Source organism: Tympanuchus pallidicinctus, unplaced genomic scaffold, assembly GCF_026119805.1.
Source record: "Tympanuchus pallidicinctus isolate F22 unplaced genomic scaffold, pur_lepc_1.0 scaffold24, whole genome shotgun sequence".
In the NCBI taxonomy this organism is placed as follows: domain Eukaryota; kingdom Metazoa; phylum Chordata; class Aves; order Galliformes; family Phasianidae; genus Tympanuchus; species Tympanuchus pallidicinctus.
Genome location: NW_026294741.1, coordinates 6,795,144 through 6,812,442, shown reverse-complemented (window position 1 = coordinate 6,812,442; position 17,299 = coordinate 6,795,144). Strand labels below are relative to the sequence as shown.

At 43.8% G+C, this 17,299-nt stretch overlaps 1 protein-coding gene across 2 annotated transcripts in view; it reads left to right on the top strand.

Annotated features, from left to right (window-relative positions):
• The first annotated feature begins 534 nt into the window (after nucleotides 1–534).
• The window catches only part of ANKFY1 (ankyrin repeat and FYVE domain containing 1), a 31,836-nt gene continuing 15,071 nt past the window's right edge, over nucleotides 535–17,299 (top strand). Inside the window, exons 1-11 of one of the 2 annotated variants that reach the window (XM_052688427.1) lie at nucleotides 535–646; nucleotides 4,920–5,112; nucleotides 5,934–6,052; nucleotides 8,415–8,550; nucleotides 10,321–10,444; nucleotides 11,889–12,038; nucleotides 12,461–12,626; nucleotides 14,638–14,842; nucleotides 15,595–15,663; nucleotides 16,377–16,576; nucleotides 17,024–17,121. In XM_052688427.1, the coding sequence (XP_052544387.1) occupies nucleotides 637–646; nucleotides 4,920–5,112; nucleotides 5,934–6,052; nucleotides 8,415–8,550; nucleotides 10,321–10,444; nucleotides 11,889–12,038; nucleotides 12,461–12,626; nucleotides 14,638–14,842; nucleotides 15,595–15,663; nucleotides 16,377–16,576; nucleotides 17,024–17,121 (1,470 nt within the window). In that variant the 5' untranslated portion in view covers nucleotides 535–636. Of the gene's footprint in view, nucleotides 647–4,350; nucleotides 4,475–4,919; nucleotides 5,113–5,933; nucleotides 6,053–8,414; nucleotides 8,551–10,320; nucleotides 10,445–11,888; nucleotides 12,039–12,460; nucleotides 12,627–14,637; nucleotides 14,843–15,594; nucleotides 15,664–16,376; nucleotides 16,577–17,023; nucleotides 17,122–17,299 lie in introns of those variants that run through there. The other variant, XM_052688429.1, reaches the window with a different exon arrangement.

Sequence of the window (17,299 nt, the reverse complement as noted above, 5' to 3'; positions counted from 1 at the left end):
TAAGAAAATGACTGAAGAGACACAGCATGTGCAAGCAGTGCCAAAACACTCGTTGAACAACCACATGAACTGTCTTTGTACAGCATTTTCACGTGTTCTGAGATCTTGTGTGTACTCTGTTTTATGTAGCCTGGCATTTCCAAACACATGCAGGGGCTCAGCACTCAACAGTGGAGTGCAGGAGCACGCGTTGGTTTGTCACCGAGCTGTGAGGAAGGAGATGGGGCGCGTTTCACGGTGCCGTGCTGTATGCAGACACAGATGGGGACTCTCCATCTTGCTTCAGGAGCTGGAACGTGGGTAGGAGGCAGGGCAACTTTCCAGAGGCCGCTAAATGGTGAAGCGATGAGGAAATTACGTGATTGAAAACAATACTGTAGGTACTGTGTTAAAATATGTATGTGAAAATCGCTCTCTAGAGCTACATCGCTGCCGTGTCGGGCAGGCCTGGGGCGGGGCGCTGCTCGCTCCCTGCCTGAGGGCGGAGCCGCCGCGATAAAGCGGCGCGGGTTGCCGCCGAGAGCGGGCGGCGGCCGAAGCGGGAGGTGCAGCGCCGCTCTCGCGAGAACACCGCGCTCAGCTCGGCTAGGTGGCGCGGGCGGTGGCTCTCGCGAGAGTCGAGGCGCCGGACCCAACATGGCGGAAGGTAAGGGGGGGAGCCCGGGCGAGCGGTCGGGCGGGGCCGCGGTCGCCGAGCGCGGCGGCAGCGCTGCTGGCTGGGTGGCCCTCGGCGCTCTTGGGGGGCCGGGGGCAGCCTCTGTGCGGGGCTGACTGTGCGGTACTCTGCCTGCCGAGGGTGGGGTAGCATTGCATAGGGCAGGCTGCCTGCTTGCCTGCCCCTGAGGTGAATGTGAAATGGCGGGGGGGGGGGGCTGCTACGGTTTGGGAGGGCCTGTGAGGGCCCGTCCGGTGCGGGGCTCTGTGGGGAGGTGCGGCCCGGGGAGCTCGGTGTAGAGAGCCCGGTGCTGCCGGGGCAGGGTTGGGGATCGCCGAGGCGCTGTGCTGCAGATCCGGCACTGCGCTGCTGGGACCCTTCTGGCACGGTTGGGCTGCACCTGCAGGATCCCTGAGCCGCACTTGTGTGGCTTGGAGGCTCTCAGTTATAGCCTTCTAAAACTTAAACGGAGGTGATGTGATTTGCAATCTGCTCGGATCTCTACAGTGCTGTTCCTGTAAGACAGAAGCTTCCTCTTTTTCCTCCCTGGAGGAAATTGAATCGGCAGGCTGTGCTGAAATGGCCTAAATTACAGGCACAGCAGAATCTCTAACTTCCAGCCTTAAAGCACCGCCTTCAGCTCCCGAACTCCAGCTCTTAGGCAGTAATAGAATTTCCAAACCATTTGTTAAAGATTAACTAGATATGGCACGTTCAGATCTAGTGTGCATCAGCTGAGGAGATGCTGCAGTCAGGCTCGTGTAGTAAATCCTTACAACAACATTTTAACTTCAGCACACACATCGTAATAACACAGTTCTGTGCTTAGCTGACCCGCCTCTGATAGGTAGTAAATGTCAAAGATGTCTGTAGGTGATGAAACTTCTGTGCCAGGACACTCAAGGGTCTGGTTCAAGATCCTGTACTGCCAAGCAGTGCTGTGTTTGGAACAAGTCCTGTTTCAGGCATTCGTACACCTCAAAGACTCTTCCCTAATTCAAACAATTCTCTGATCTTTTGGCTGAAGAAAGCATACAACCCCTGAGTGAGCCAGTGTGAATGTGGGCAAGAAGCTGGAGTTGAAGCCCTTCCTGCTCAGTTCCTCATGAAGCCTGGATGGAGGGTTTTGTTTTGTCCCTTCAGATAAAGTGCTCACATTCAGTATCTTTTTTTTTTAAACAGTTTTGGGTTAATGCTACTATGTGGTCAGCTGAGAAATGAAGGGAGCTTGTCAAATTATGGCCAGCTGATCAGAAACCAACTGCTTTTTCTTGTGGAGGTGATGTCTCTGCATAAATCCCAAATTAGATTTATCCAAACCTCACAAAGACAAGCGTAAAGCTTGCTTTTGTGTCCCTGTAAGAGTCATACCAGAGGATAGTAGGGGACATGCAGGTATGAGTTAGATTAATGCTTGAGTTTAGAGCAGCTGGAAGTACTGCAGTATTTTTGGAATAGTTGTCACAGTAAAGACACAGTAAAGGGGGCAAAATTGAGGAGGAACAAGGAGCAGCAACATGAACAGCTGTGAGGAGGAGGGGTCACAGTGGAGCAGTGATATGAAGGACCTTCCTCTAGGGAAGGAGATAATGCATTTTTTCTGTAATATTCCTCTCGAACACAGTTGGAAAGAAGAAAAACTTACCCATATTGTTCTTGAAGGGCAGGGTGGACAGTGCAGCGGGTTCCACTAGGCCCTCCCTCTAGTTTTGGTACATGCTATCTGCTTCTTCAGTTGCCACTTGCCTCCCTTCTTATCTCTTTGGGTTCAGCTATCACAGTTGTTCTTTAGACTTCCTTGTGCTATGCTGTATGAGAAAAGGGCACTGGTTCCTTGTGAAGTCGTCTTTGAAATTGATAAGGGCCTTACACTTCTGCCAGTTAGTGAGGTGTTAGTGCATCTGCCAGGAATCTGTTAACAATTACTGCTGCTGTTCTCTTGTCCAGCCATCTGTTAACTCAGGTATCAGGTGTGAGCTGAGGAGTTGCTGTGTGTGCACCAAACCCAGGCATCCTGTTTGTAGATGTAAGTGGATTCACATTTAGCCAGAGCCCTTCATGCAAGTAAAGCTGTTCCTCAGTGTCTTGATGCAAGGATCTTCATTGCTGTACTGTTACTGCACAAATAAGTATGTACATCTATACTTGGGTAGGTGAATATTCTAGCTTTATGCTGGTGATAATAGGTGCTCTGTAAAAGGGCTTGTCAGCCTTGAGAGCCAGTGGTCATTTTACATTGATTGTAAGTGTTCACTTCCCCTGAGATTTGAGGGCTATAAATAGCAAAGCTGGAGTTGTGGTGCCATGAGCTTAGACAGAGGCAACACTTCTGTGTGAGCGTGTGTATAATCAATGAATATAGAGATGTTATAATCATGAGATAAACAAGCAGGTTATTATACCAAAAGGAGAATAGATAGAGTGCCTACCCTTGTCCTGGGCTTGCTGTAGAACTCCAAAGGAGGGATCTCCAGAAGAGATCCTTCCCTACTGGTAGTCAGCCCTTAAATGGCTCTAGGAGAGGTGCAGCCAGGCTCCACCCTTCCAGCAGCAAGGTGAATTGCCTTCGCTGTGCTCCCAGGGCTGACTCAGTGCTCAGTCAGAGGTTCAGGCCGTGATTCAGCAGTTCCCATACAGCGTGTGGTCCTTTCAGAGTGGCAGTGCAGCAGGGCTCCTTAAATGAACAGTGCACCGAGAAGCTTTAAGGCAGTTCTGTGCTGTGCAGCCAGTGAGGTGACATTGGTACAGCGAGAGGATTTGAGGAGTTACTTTCTGGTGCTGATTCTTTATTCCCATATTCTCACTCTCATTGTTTGCCTTGAAGATATAGTTATTATTTAAGGTTAACTATGCTGTGAGGTACAGCAGGCAGCTTCTTGGTCCTAGCTCTGGGTTGGTGTGACACCTGAGAATTTCAGTGTGCCAACAGCACTGCTCCTGCACCAGTTTCTGCAGCAGTTCTTTGAGGTATCTTTCAATGAGGGCTCTCAGCTTGTATCAGATGCTGTTTTCCCCATTGTGGCAGTTGGGTTTGCTTTGTGCCACCCTGTGAATCACTCAGCAGTTGCTCCAGAGAAATGCCCTGCTAGTTCTGGGAACACTGGAGCTGTGCTGTCTTCAGTAGATGAACAGAGCAGTGCTTCAGGCTCCTTTGAGGGCTGGTGTGCTGTTGCTAGCAGTTCTGGAATTGTAGTGTATTTCAACACAATGAGCATCCCAGAGGAGGTGAGATTGATTAGCTGTTAAAGGAGGAAGCTAAATAAATGGCTTTTCAAGGAAGTACACTGCTGAACTTGCTTAAGTAGTGTTAACTGAAGAGTAAAACAGGGTAAATTACCTCCTGTTTATCCATTAGAGTTTAGTTAAAAGACTTCTGAGGGAGTATTTGCTACAGCAGCCCGCAAGAAGAAAGACTAAATGAGGCTTTCATCTGCAGCTGAGCAGGAGGAGGATGCTCTGCCCGGATGGCTGGAGCGCAGCCAAGGCCAGCCGTGCTGCTGATCTTTGCACCAGAAGCAGAAAGAAAACACTGGCCGTAGAGCTCAGTTCCTCATTGTTTGTAGTAGTGTCTTACATTTAGTAAATATTTGAGGAAAACTTGTTGAACAGTGAATTCCTTTCTAGCAGGGAGGAATCTTGTAATAACTTTCCCAGTGAAAATCATTGGTTACTGTCCAAATTTCTCCTCCCTGCCCCCTTCTTGTTGCGGGATTGACTTTGGATGTAGATTTTACTTAGGAATTTGTCTGATTGGTGTGGGTTCTTATGGGCGGGTAATAATCAGTGAACCACAGTGACAGCAGTGTGCAGTTTGTGCAGGTAGGTTGGGCACTCTGGGTAGATGTGGGACTGTCAGCAACTGCTGCTACGCTCACTGTGCTCAACGCAGCTGCTGTGAAGGCAGTCAGCATCACAGCTGAACTGAGCTAATTGCTAACTGCTGCTGAGAGGCTTTGTCCTCCACTCCTCTGTAAATGACACGGTCGTGGACTTGGATGGCTGTGGAAAGCTTATGTTGGGTAGGATTTGGGAGCTTTGGTTGTGAGTAGCGTTTATCACTGCTTTCTGGTGATTTCTCCCCCTGCCAAATGTGCCTGAAGCCAGCAATGATCTGAACTGTTCAGTATTGGGGATGTGATGGAAGAGCTTTACTGCAAAGATGCCTGGTAAAATTGTGTGCAGCGCTTATGGGGCGAGTTACACTGAGATGCCAAATGAAGATGTGCAGTGTTTCAGCCTTGAGTAACACTGTGTGCCTCTGCAGAGGAGGTGGCCAAGCTGGAAAAGCACCTGATGCTTCTCCGCCAGGAGTATGTGAAGCTGCAGAAGAAACTGGCTGATACGGAGAGAAGATGCAATCTTCTGGCTGCCCAGGCTAACCAGGACAACGCCAGCGACACTTTCATCAGCAGACTTCTTGCCATTGTAGCTGAGCTCTATCAGCAGGAGCAGTACAGGTAGGAGATTTCCCTTTGAGGAAGGGGAGATGACTGAAAGGTTTGACTTTCGAGGCACAATAGCATGCTGGTAAAATATGGTGTTTGTTAGGTAGTGTATGTCAGAGTTGGATTGTTTCTTCTTTAAATCTAAAATCCTGGTCAGAAATAAAGGTGTGGAATAGTAATTGAAAAAGAATGCAAGTCATAGGATAAGTTTTAAGATCTTTGTGCCTTGTACTTCACAGTGATGTTTTGGTTTAGAAAGTTGTCTGGAAGATGCAGCTACGCAGTCAGAGCATTTAGAAACTAGAGAACTTGAAAATCAACAGAGCATGTGCTTTGTAGCTGCAAAGGATAATCTGTGGTTAAAGGGGTCAGTGGAAATTAAAGTGTTCTTGACAGCTGCTCTCCTAGGAACTGGGGGTTCTTGGAGTGTGCCTTGTCCACAAGACTGCTGTCAAACTTCATCTGTTCTGTTGCTGATCTTGTCTGCAACCTTTGGTGCTTAGCTGACTGCACTGCTGTGGACATTGCAACCTAAATATTTAACTGCGGGATTTCTGGCTTTTCCAGCCTACTACAGTACTTCCTTAGTAGTTTTCTGTGAAGCAGTTAACCTTTAATGACTCATTCACTGTATTTCTACATAGAAAAAATAAAAATTGGGTTATTTGTCACAATGCTGCATTTAACCAAATGTGTTTTGGTATCTCAAACAAGCTGAACCTAAATGTGCACACAGGGATGGGTGCTATGGAGTTGCTTAATCTGTTCATATCCAAGCATAGGGAAAGCCTGCTTTATCCATGTCTGTGCTTTTTTTTTCCCCCTCTCATCAGTGATCTGAAGATAAAAGTTGGGGACAAGCATATCAGCGCTCACAAATTCGTCTTAGCAGCACGCAGCGATGCTTGGAGTCTGGCCAACCTTGCCTCAACAGAGGAGCTGGATCTGTCAGGTCAGTTACTGCTCAGTGAGATGCTTCAGTTGTCTTTAGGGTGGCTGGTGAAAGAGTCTGCTGGAAAAAAGGTTACCCTTGTACTTTTTGGTTGGGCTACAACTGTCTGCAAAAAGGGGTGTTCAATCGATTGATAATGAAGCTCTGTTGAAACAGGGAGGCAGGCTTGTGAGCTTGATGCTAGTGCTGGTTAAATCATAACTTGCCTTCTTTGTCTTTAATGAACAGGGGTTGAGAATGGTGGCCTGTTTGTCTTTTCTAGAATCAACTAAATGTAATGAAAAGCAAATCTGTATGGAGGAGCTTGACTTCTTCCTTTCTAAGGACAGGGCTTTTTTGAGGTAGTGTGCATAATTGCTCTGAAGTGTGTAATGGAAACACCTTGCTTCTTGTTAACAGTGTGTGTGGAGGAAATGAGTACCAGTTTTCATCTCTTGCAGAAGTGATGTGCTTTGGTGTTTTGATACCTTTACAAGATAGGCTGAGAGAAATGACATGTTCTGAAAGAGTGTCTTGTACAAGATGTTTTATTCTACTGTTGCTGTTTCTTGCACATTCTTACACTGAGCAGAGTTTCTGCAGGTTGAGCCTTTTGACAGATTTTCTGCAGTATAGAGGAGTTTTGCACAATTAATTTGTGAGCAGTAAAATGGGTATGAAGTTAGGCAGGTTTGCAGGCTTGCATGTTGAATACCAAGCATTGGCTTCACTGTCTGTGCTGAGTCCTAAACGCTGACAAACTGGAAAGAAGCAAGTCACAGCAAGCCAGCTTGTGAGACAGCTTGTGGCAGGCTTTGCTGAAAAAGGATTTCAGGATCTTTCTGCAGCTGCAATAGAACAGAGGCCAAGAAGTCTTTAAATTGAGTGATTTACTCCCAGAGAGCTGTGTGCTGCTGGTGGCTTTGTTGCAAGTCTTTAAATGGCAGTCATTGCATTTCTAGCTCTGTGTTCTCACTGATCTGAGAACCTCAAATGTAGTTGTGTGGTTTTGCATGTTTAGCAATGCAGACACTTCCTATAACAGAATCATACTTAATACTATTGACTACATAGAACAAATAAGAAACAAGAAAACTTTGGTACGGAGCACAGGGATTTGGTTATCAAGTAGTTGGAACAAGCTACAAACAGTTCCTCAAAAACTGTGTCAGGTTTTCTAAAGAAATCCTTTCCAAAAGAACTGTCAAGGTGGCTTAAATCCTGATTTCAAAGAACAGGCAGCGTGTAAAACTCAGTGCTTTCAGACTTCTTCTGTTTGTTCTGCAGACTACAAGAGCTAAGCATACATTCTCCTGTTGGGGGGGAGAATATGTACCCTTTTCTCTGCCAAGGCAGAGCTGATATTACAGTTCAAGTAGACTTCCCTGGTTATTTCAGGTTAGGCCAGAGGTGCTTGCCTTGCTGAAACCCCTTGTTCCTTAGGAGATGCTCTGTGTGCTGTGTCTGGTGCTCTGCTGACCAGCTGGTGCAGCTGTGTAAAGGTGTTTTAGGATGGGTCTTTTAGTGCCTCAAATGTGTTCATCTTCTATTTAAAAGAAAAATACAAAACAAAAAAACAACTGCTAAGAGGGGCTGATGTTGCTTTTCTAAATGATGGGGTTTTTGTGGTTGGTTTTGGTGTTCTGGTTTTTTTTGCAGTTGATCTGATCTCTTGTTACATAGAAATCCTCATCTATGTATCCTTGGAATCAATTGCTGCAGTATTTCTGAGCTTCTGGCTGTTGGGTTTGCATCTGTGTTTCTCTTTTCCAGGGAAAAGAGGTTTTTGCTGTGTTTAAGAACACACAGGCTTGGAATCAGTATTTAGAAACTCCTGAAGTCTAACCAGTTTGTTAAATTAGCTTCCGCCTGTCTTAGAAACTTACTTCTACATCACTATTATTATTATTACTATTATATTACTATTATCTTAGTAATAGTATGTAAGCAACTGTATTGAAGTGCAGCAGTCCATAATACAGACAGCTATAAAACGAGGGGGAGGATTCTTACAGTGAAAAGGGGATTTGGGCGTGGAAATGTCAGTGTGGATTTGTCCCTCTGAAGTCTTTGCTCCTCTGTGGCCATTTCTCATCCCTCCACGTGATGTTCATACAGCAGATACTGGGAGATGCTGCAGGGAGCCCTGTAGCCTTCGCAGTGTTCCATTGGAAGAAGGATTTTCCTGCTTGGTGCCAGCATTAGCTTTAACTTCATCCAGTTTTGTCTCTTTGTTCTGACATTGTAGCAAGCTAAAGCAGTACAATTTCAATGAGACTTTTTTCCAGGTAGCTGTGACTTTAACAGTCAGAGGAATCAAAACTGCTTGAATAGGTGATTGTTCTTTAACTATTTTATTAATCCCTGTTGCTCCCTGCACCAGATGCTGACCCAGAGGTAACCATGGCAATGCTGCGCTGGATCTACACAGATGAACTTGAGCTAAGAGAAGATGATATCTTTTTGACAGAGCTCATGAAACTAGCTAATAAATTTCAGCTCCAGCTGCTTAGGGAAAGGTGAGTCTTGGTAAATGCAGTCATTATCCTTGAACTCTTTATCTTCGTTTGAATAGGAATAGGTTGACAGCTGCTAGCAGTTGGATACAGCTTTGGTTTCTTTCGAAGACTTGAGGTTTTCAGTAATGCAGCATGGCATTCAGGTGATCACAGGAAAAGGAGCTTTGTGCTATTGTTACACTGTAGCTGTTTCTCCTCACCGCTCTAATGTTTACTTTCCAGTTCTTCTTCCAGCCAAACTAATAACCCTAATTTGGCAATGAGAGAAAGTGGAGAGCAGCATGTTAATAACAAGCTCTGGAGTGCTGTAAGAGAAGAAATATTGAAATGCTAGGAAGAATCGATGACAGGTAGTGTGCAGTATGAAGCAGAATGGCTTGGGTTGAAAGGGGGGCCTCAAAGATCAACCATTTCTAGCCCCCTGTTCTGGGCAGGGTTGCCAACCAATAAATCAGGCACCAGATCAGATTGCACAGAGTCCCATCCAGCCTGGCCTTCAGCACCTCCAAGGATGGGGCACCCACAGCTCTCTGAGCAGCAGTGCCAGTGCCTCACTGCCTTCTGAGTGAATAATTTCCCCTAACATGTAAACTGCATCTCCACTCTTTTAGTTTAAAGCCATTTCACCTTGTCCTATCACTCTCAGACCATGTAAAAAGTTGCTCTCCCTCCTGTTTATAAACTGTTCTGGAAGGTTGTGGTGAGGTCTCTCCAGAGCCTTTTCTTCTCCAGATTGAACAATCCCAACTCCCTCAACCTTTCTTCATAAGAGAGGTGCTCCAGCCTCTGATCATCTCTGTGGCACTCCAACAGTGCCTCATTATTTTTGGGCTGATTTATATAATTCTAGAAGGGGGTGGCTTGCTGTCTTGAAAGCATGAGAGTGCTCTTACCCACTGGGTTAGTAAAAAGGCTGAGTGTATGCAAATGAAACCTCCTTGGGTTTTGTGCAACCTGAAGCTTTGAATTCGGTTAAAGATGAAGACAGTGATAATCTTTTGTCCAGGAGGTGGCTGAGGCTGCAGCAGTGCTTAGCATTCTTGCTGACATTTAATTGTCTCTCCGTGAAGCAAACTAAATTGGTATTAGTGCTTTTAACAAGTGTTTGACATCTGTTGGGCCAATGCTAAGAATGTCTTCAGGCTTTAGTACCTAAGTAGTTCTCAGCTGTTGCCTTGTCGCAGTTGTGTGGTGACAGGGGGAAAGCTGCAGTACAGTATGCTACTGGTCATTTGTAAATGTATTTGAAAACATCTATCAATACTTCCCTTCAGGTGCAGCCTAGATTGGAATCACTAGAATACTTACCTTAAAGGTCAGTTTGAGGTACTCGAGTTCTCTTCCTACAAACTCAGCTGCTGCCTTCAAACTGTGAAGATAATCTGATGGATCTACTATTAAACCTCATCCATTCTCCAAACAAATAGTTGTTTTTGGCAGGCCAGTTTCTATCTTCAGTGCAAGAGCTGCTTGTGTGATGCTGTAGTACTTAGGAAGTAGGGAAGGTGTTCCGGAAGCTCAGCTTGTTCAATTGGGAGAACTGTGCTGTTTTTCTTCACTGTCAGGTTCCTCCACTGTATTGTTATGGGAACTCAGCTTAGACAGGCTGCTTCCTAAATAAGAACCTGCTCTTCAGGAGCTGTCTTACAGAGCTTATGGTTAAAGTATGTTTATGCCAGGCGTTCTACTGACATCCAAGAGAAGAGTATCTAGAGCCTCGTAACAGCTTGAGGGGCTGCTTACTGAATGGCTTTTTTTCCATTTTGACAGATGTGAAAAAGGAGTCATGTCACTAGTTAATGTCAGGAACTGCATTCGTTTCTACCAGACTGCTGAGGAGCTGAATGCTAGCACTCTTCTGAATTATTGTGCAGAAATAATTGCTAGTCACTGGGTAAGTACTGATAGAAGGAAGCAAGAGGAAAAATATTGATAAGTGTAGAAATGTAAGCTGTGGAACTTTACTGTCTAACCTCAGGAATGTATCTTTGTATGCTGCCATTCAAGCACTTCAGTTGGGATGGGGATTTCCTGGATTTCTGGTACCTTTTGGTGACCAAGGCATCTGTCATCCTGAGCTTTATATGCTTTGCAAGGCAGTGTTGTTACATGTGAGTCATTTGATGCAGGAATAACTTTTCCCTTCCTCCTCTTTTTCAGTTACCTTTATTCCGTGCTGCTTTTGGCAGTACACTACGTAGTATTTTATACAATATTAAATCATAATTGTTTGAAACAATGTATGTGAAATGGCTCTTCCTCCAAGATTGTCTCTGGAGATGATGTTCATTTCACTCTCGGTGTGAATGTGTTGGTGGGGCAGTGGGGAAATAGCCTGTAGTCTGATGAGTTGTTCTGTTAGTTGGAAGTACTTTGCCATGAAAAGTCTCTTAGTTTTCTAAACATGGCACAAACCAAAGAGGTTCTGATAGGCAAGGGAGTTGTATTATAAAATATTGACTGAGCTGTTCAGAGGTTCATCCATAGTTGGTCTCTGTCTAGACGGGGTCACGAATCCCAGCCTTGCTTTTACTCCTAAAAATAATCCTTGTAAGAAAGAGTCAAGCCAGAGAAGAGTTTACTTTCTCTAGTGGGGGGAGCAGCAAGTGATCCTGCAGCTGACTTGGAAGTTTCACTTGCTCTGATATTTTGAGGAAATCGTGATTGCTTGTGTAAAGTCTTAGTCCTAAAAATAAGTCTTCTGGTCAACAGCAGACTGGTGCATGAAGGCTTAGGTATCTTTATCTAAAATATGCTGTGCAGACCTGCATCTGAACCTGTGAGTCAGCCACTGTAACTCCTTCTTTAGCTTCTGGCTGGTAACTTTTGACACTGCTCTGCCTGAAGATGAGGTTATTTCTGTTTAGTCAAATATGCACTGACTCAAACCAAAGGTGGTCTTCTGATGTTTTGTGTAGCTTCATTCAGGTACAAAGCTTCTGTGGAGATGTCGTTCTTCAGTAGGGTGGTTTTGTTTTTACAGAAAGGCTTATTGCTGACCTGTGATTTAAGTCTAGATAGAGAGTTAGTTTAGGAGCTAGGTGTTTATCTACTGTAGTGAATGGTAAACTGCTTGTTTTCTCTGCCTGTAGACAACAGGGATGGAAAACACCTCACTGTAACAGATCTTGAAACTAAAATGTAAGACTTCCTCAGTGTTTCTTCGTAGCCTTGACAGGCTCTCTTGGATTGTTCCTGCTTGTTGTAATGTCATGCATGTTATCAAAACAGTGCCATTAACTGAGCTTGCGTTGTGAACCTGATAATAACATGATGCAGTGTGCTGCTTATAAACAAAACAAAAGCATTGCTCAGCCTTTGCTTTTTTGTTATTCTAGGATGACTTGCGGAAAGAAGACTTCAGTAGCATGAGTGCTCAGTTGTTGTATAAAATGTTCAAGTCAAAGACAGAATATCCTTTGCATAAAGCTATTAAAGTTGAGAGAGAAGATGTAGTCTTCTTGTATCTCATCGAAATGGATTCACAGGTACAGCGAGACTAACTTACTGCCTTCAAAAATGTCATGTTTTAAATAACTGGTTTCTAACTGCTGGTCTGAGCACTATCTGTTTTGTAACTAATTCTCCTTATTTGCATGTTTATTATCACAGCTGCTTTTATGTCTGTAATAGTCATTGAGTGATAAAAGCTCCCTGAAGACATAATTAAGAAGTGATTTATGACAGTCTGTTGCATGCAAGATGTTTTAAATAAAATGCATTGCTTGGTAAACTTTGCTGCTTCGTGGCAGTTCCTGTGTAAGATGTGCTTACCTAAGTGCATCACTAGCATTTGGCATTAGAGGTGAAGGTCTGCCATTACAGTAGCTGGAATTGGCTGTTGAAATATTAGGTTGAGCTTTTGTTGTAACTTTGTAACTGAAGTCAACAGACTGAATTTGTGTTATAGCTTCCTGGGAAGCTCAATGAATTGGATCAGAATGGAGACCTTGCTTTGGATTTAGCCCTCTCCCAAAGACTGGAGAGCATTGCAACCACGCTGGTCAACTACAAGGCTGATGTAGATAGGGCAGACAGAAAAGGCTGGAGTCTGTTACATAAAGCCATTCAAAGAGGTAAGAAAACAGGATATGAAGCTTCTAACTTGCAGTAGTTGTAGTGTGAAGTATAGATTCTGAGATCTATTCCTGTCTCATTCCATGTTTGACAACCATAGTTAGAAAGCTGTAGTCACAGATAAACATCATCCTATCTGTTTTTGTTGAAACTAAAAAACTAATGCACTGGTGAAATAAATTGTATGACATCAAGAAGCAATCTAGTAAAGTGTTCTCTGCTGAAGGAAGAAACATAGGATGGGGTTCTGTTGTGGCAATCTGCAATGTCTTTTTGATGTACTGTCTCATTAAGCATGGACAACCTAGGTAAAAAATGAAGTTTAAGTCTTCTAGATCTGTTTTGAATGTTGCATCTGCTTCTTACTGATCACAGTTAACAGCAAGTACCTGGGGAAAGATGTGGAGCAGAGGAAGATGCTGTGCCAATCTAAGTATCTACAAAGTTCCAGCAGATAATAGGATGGTTATCAGTAGAGCCCAAGTACAACTGTGATTACGTTAAGCTGTTCTTCTACTAGTGTAGAAAATGCATCTTAGAAGAACTGGAGCACAATAGGGCTGCATTGCTATGGCTGCTGTGCTCTGAAGGCTTGGAGAAGCAGCATCTTGGCTTATGGCCAAAGTCTGGTAAAAAAAAATCTGTAGCAAGCACCCCGTGCTGCTGGCTGATACAGGGCTGTCTTTGGCAGCTCTGTCTGTCTCAGAAAGCCAAGCACAACAGGAACCCTACTGAGGACTGGACCTCACAGGTGTTGTGGTGCTACAAATAATTAAAAACATAAATCTCTTCCTAAGAGTCTGAAAGAACTTGCTACTTGAAGTAATTGGGGTTTTGTGAGCTCAATGCAGCTCACAATTTCTTTCTTTAATCTCTTATGTAACTAAATGGTTGCTGGTGTCAGATCCTGTGAATAAAGTTTCTGGAGCAGGATGTCTAAGCATAGGTCAGTGTTGTGGCTGCAGCACAATAAAGCACTGACAAAATTACAGCAGGCTGTTCTTCACACTTACAAATATTTGTTTCATTTCTGATGTCTGCTTTCAGTCTAAGCTAGAGGTCTGAGAATGAACAGCTGTTTTTCAGTAACAAGCTTCAATAAGATGATCACAGCTAACAGCCATGCTCTGGAAAAGGAACTAAGGCAAATCTTCTGGACTTGCCACGTGATTCTTACTTCTGATCACTGAGGAGTGGGGGAATGTCACATAAGGAAGTGGAGTGGTGGTGTGTGAATGGAATTTCTTTTTTTTTTTTTAGTGCTGGAGGTGATACAGCAGTACATATTACTTTTTTAGGCCAGCAGGTTTCTGTATTCACTTTTGCTGTCAGGATGGGCAACTTGTGAGTAAATGCCTTCAAGCCAGTGTTTGGAACAAGGGAAGCTAATAATATGCTGAAAGCATTCTCTGCATGTTGTTTTATGTCCAAGGCCTTGTGCACAAAAGTGGGCCTGAGTTCTGACTTCTGAGCAGAGATTTCTAGGACTGTCATGTGTGAGGAGTCCAGACTACTGAAGCCACTGCTTCATGTGTAATGGGGTTCACACTTTTAAGGGCAAAGGCTGCATGACTGCTTGTTTGTGTAGCAATACTGAACAGATAGTGACCAACTTCAGCACTCTTCTGTCTGCCTGGAATACTATCATTCATTCAAAAAATACATCTAGTCCTCAGCTTGCCTAGCTGAGCATTAAAGCAGCAATGGATTTGTCTTGATACAGACTCCAGCAAACTTAGGATGGCCATACCAGGTGAACAGGTGTGTGAACTTGAGTCTTCTGTAACCTCAGGGCAAAACACAAAGGAAAGAAGTTGTTACAAAATCTGAATCCTGGTTTTGCAGTCAGCTGTTCCTGAAGTTAGCTGTGGTAAGGCATTCTAAGAGCAGACCATTCTAGTGGTATCGTTGTATGATATAGAAGGAAGGAACATACATCTATTTTTCTTGATTTCTATAAAATGTACAATTTCCACTGCATCTATAAGTAACCTTATTTTTTCATGACAGGAGATAAATTTGCTGCAAACTTTCTCATTAAGAATGGTGCCCGTGTGAATGCTGCTACGCTGGGAGACCAGGAGACTCCTCTGCACCTTGTGGCATCATACAGCCCTAAGAAGCATTCACCTGATGTCATGGCAGAGATGGCACAGATAGCAGAATCTCTCCTACAGGCAGGAGCCAATCCAAATATGCAAGACAACAAAGGAAGGTAAATACTGGGTGGAGTCAAGTCTGCTAGCAGTTTAATTATCTATTAAACTAGTAATGATTATCTAAACACAGTCCACTGGGAACCTTCCCATATCTCAGCAAAGCAAAGATAACAGTGGAAGCAGGAAAGGTGAGGTTGTTACTTCAATTTGAGACCTACACTCAAAGCAGAAAGATATTTCAGGTTGGATAGTGCACTGTCATGATCGATTTCCCTATAGGAAGCTGGGGTGAGTTGACCTCTGGAACAGCTGGCTAACAGTTGTTTGCCTTTATTGGATCACTGAACAGTAAACTAAGTGAAGTAAGATGACAGCATTCCCAAAAAGCTGCTTCTTTGAAGCTCTGTCAGCAAAACTGAAATTATCTCAAAAAGCCGACGTTTTCAGTGTATTTACTTGATGTATAGAGTCTCTGCACTGCCTTAGAGGTTAAGTTGGTATGGTAAACGTCAATAAAATGGTGTAGAAGCTTCCGGGTGTGTTAGCTGTTCAATTTGGCTATGCTTTTGTGCTCTTTCTTTTAAGGTTATTTCTTGTGCTAATGTAAAGAGTTGCTTACTCCTAAATCAATTGGAACCATATCCTCTAAAAGGGCAGCTCGCTCTTTCTCTCAAGATGTATGTGAGCCCTTCCCTGGAGAGCACAGGTGATGGTTGGCCCCGTCAGTCTGTTGGGGGATGTTGAGAAGTGCGGGCAAAATCTTAAGTGCCTCACTTGCTGATGTAAGTGTGCTTTGCTCCATTTGCAGGACCCCATTACACATGTCAATTGTGGTCAGAAATGAACCTGTATTCAGTCAGCTTCTCCAGTGCAAACAGTAAGTTCCACTTAAGTGTAAAATACACTGAGTACCTACTTGAATGAAAGCATGAGAACTGGTTTAACAGCTCTTCTGGGCCTTTTTTGAATTACAGTAAGTCTAGCAATAGGCTAGGGATGCAGAAGCGTGAGGGCTTTGCCCAAACTGAGAGGTCAGAAGCCAAGCAGATTTGCTCAACTGTAAAGAAATAAACAGTATCTCAGTGTTTTTCTAAGAGAGCTGGAGGAAATAACGTACCAGTGTCTTAGTTTGTAGTGGAATCAAAAAGAATAATAATGTATTTGGACATTTTTATGAGCTTCATTTTCAGCTTGGATTCTACTTAAAGTAAGTGACTTCATAGGATGAGAAAACAGGATCTTAATCTGACTCAGTTTCCTCCATAGCTGAGTTTACAGTTCTTGTACATGACTAGAAAGAAGTCTTGCCTGTTTGATAAAGTTTGTGACAACCTGGATCTAGCAAGACCACATTTCTCATCAGAGTAATGAGCTTAAACTTTGTAGTTATTAAAAGATATCTTGCTTGTTTCAGAGTATTTACAAATTCTACTGTACTTCAGTTACTCCAGAGGTTTTTTTTTTTAAGTGAGCAGAAATTGTCAGTGAGGAATTGGATAAATGAGAACAGCACTTCTGACAGTTGAAATTTAAGCTTCATTGGGGCTCGCTTTAAGGCATAAGTTGGGGAACATTAACTCTTATTTTTAGACTAGACTTGGAGCTGAAGGATCATGAGGGAAGCACAGCTCTGTGGCTTGCAGTTCAGTATATCACTGTATCATCTGATCAGTCTGTAAACCCTTTTGAGGATGCACCTGTTGTAAATGGAACTTCGTTTGATGAGAACAGTTTTGCAGCAAGGTTGATCCAACGAGGCAGCAATACAGATGCTCCAGACACAGTAACAGGTAAAATATAAGTTTGTATTTCTGCATGGAAGGAAGGCTTGTAGGTTAATTGTGGTCCAAACTACTCTAGCCTATCCAAAAATTCAAAGAGTCTGGGGGACCTGAATGAACTTCCGACAGTTCTTGCTATGATATGAATGTATGGGTAGGTGGTAGTAGCTGCATCCGAGCTGGGACACTGAGTCCTAAACTGAGCTTGACGTGGAGGAAGTGGCAATGTTTGACTCTTTGCCAAGCCCTAACATCCTCTTTACAGTTTCAAAATGTAACAGTTAAATGGCAGTGCACATGACAGTCCAGCACTTCGAGGGAATGATTAATAGGTAGGATTTCCCTTGTTGGCTTCAGTTCTAACATGGTAAAGTAGTGAGAAGGGTTCTAGCTCCTTTTTAGTATCAAGGTATGGTTGAGACAGTATTCTCACGGTGTTCATGGTTTTTTCCTTAGGGAACTGCTTGCTTCAGAGGGCAGCTGGTGCAGGAAATGAGGCGGCTTCTCTCTTCCTAGCAACTCATGGAGCAAAAGTCAACCACCAAAACAAATGGGTAAACCAGAAAGACTTTCTGAAAATTTCCTTATCTCCCTTCAGAAATAATGTGGCAGAGTTCTCCTGTTGCTAACCCTAGCTTAAAGCAAGTTGGAACATCTGCTGAGCCTTCTGCAGTTTTTCAGATATTTACTAGTGATCAGGCAACTGTAATATAACAGTTGGTGCTGTTCAAG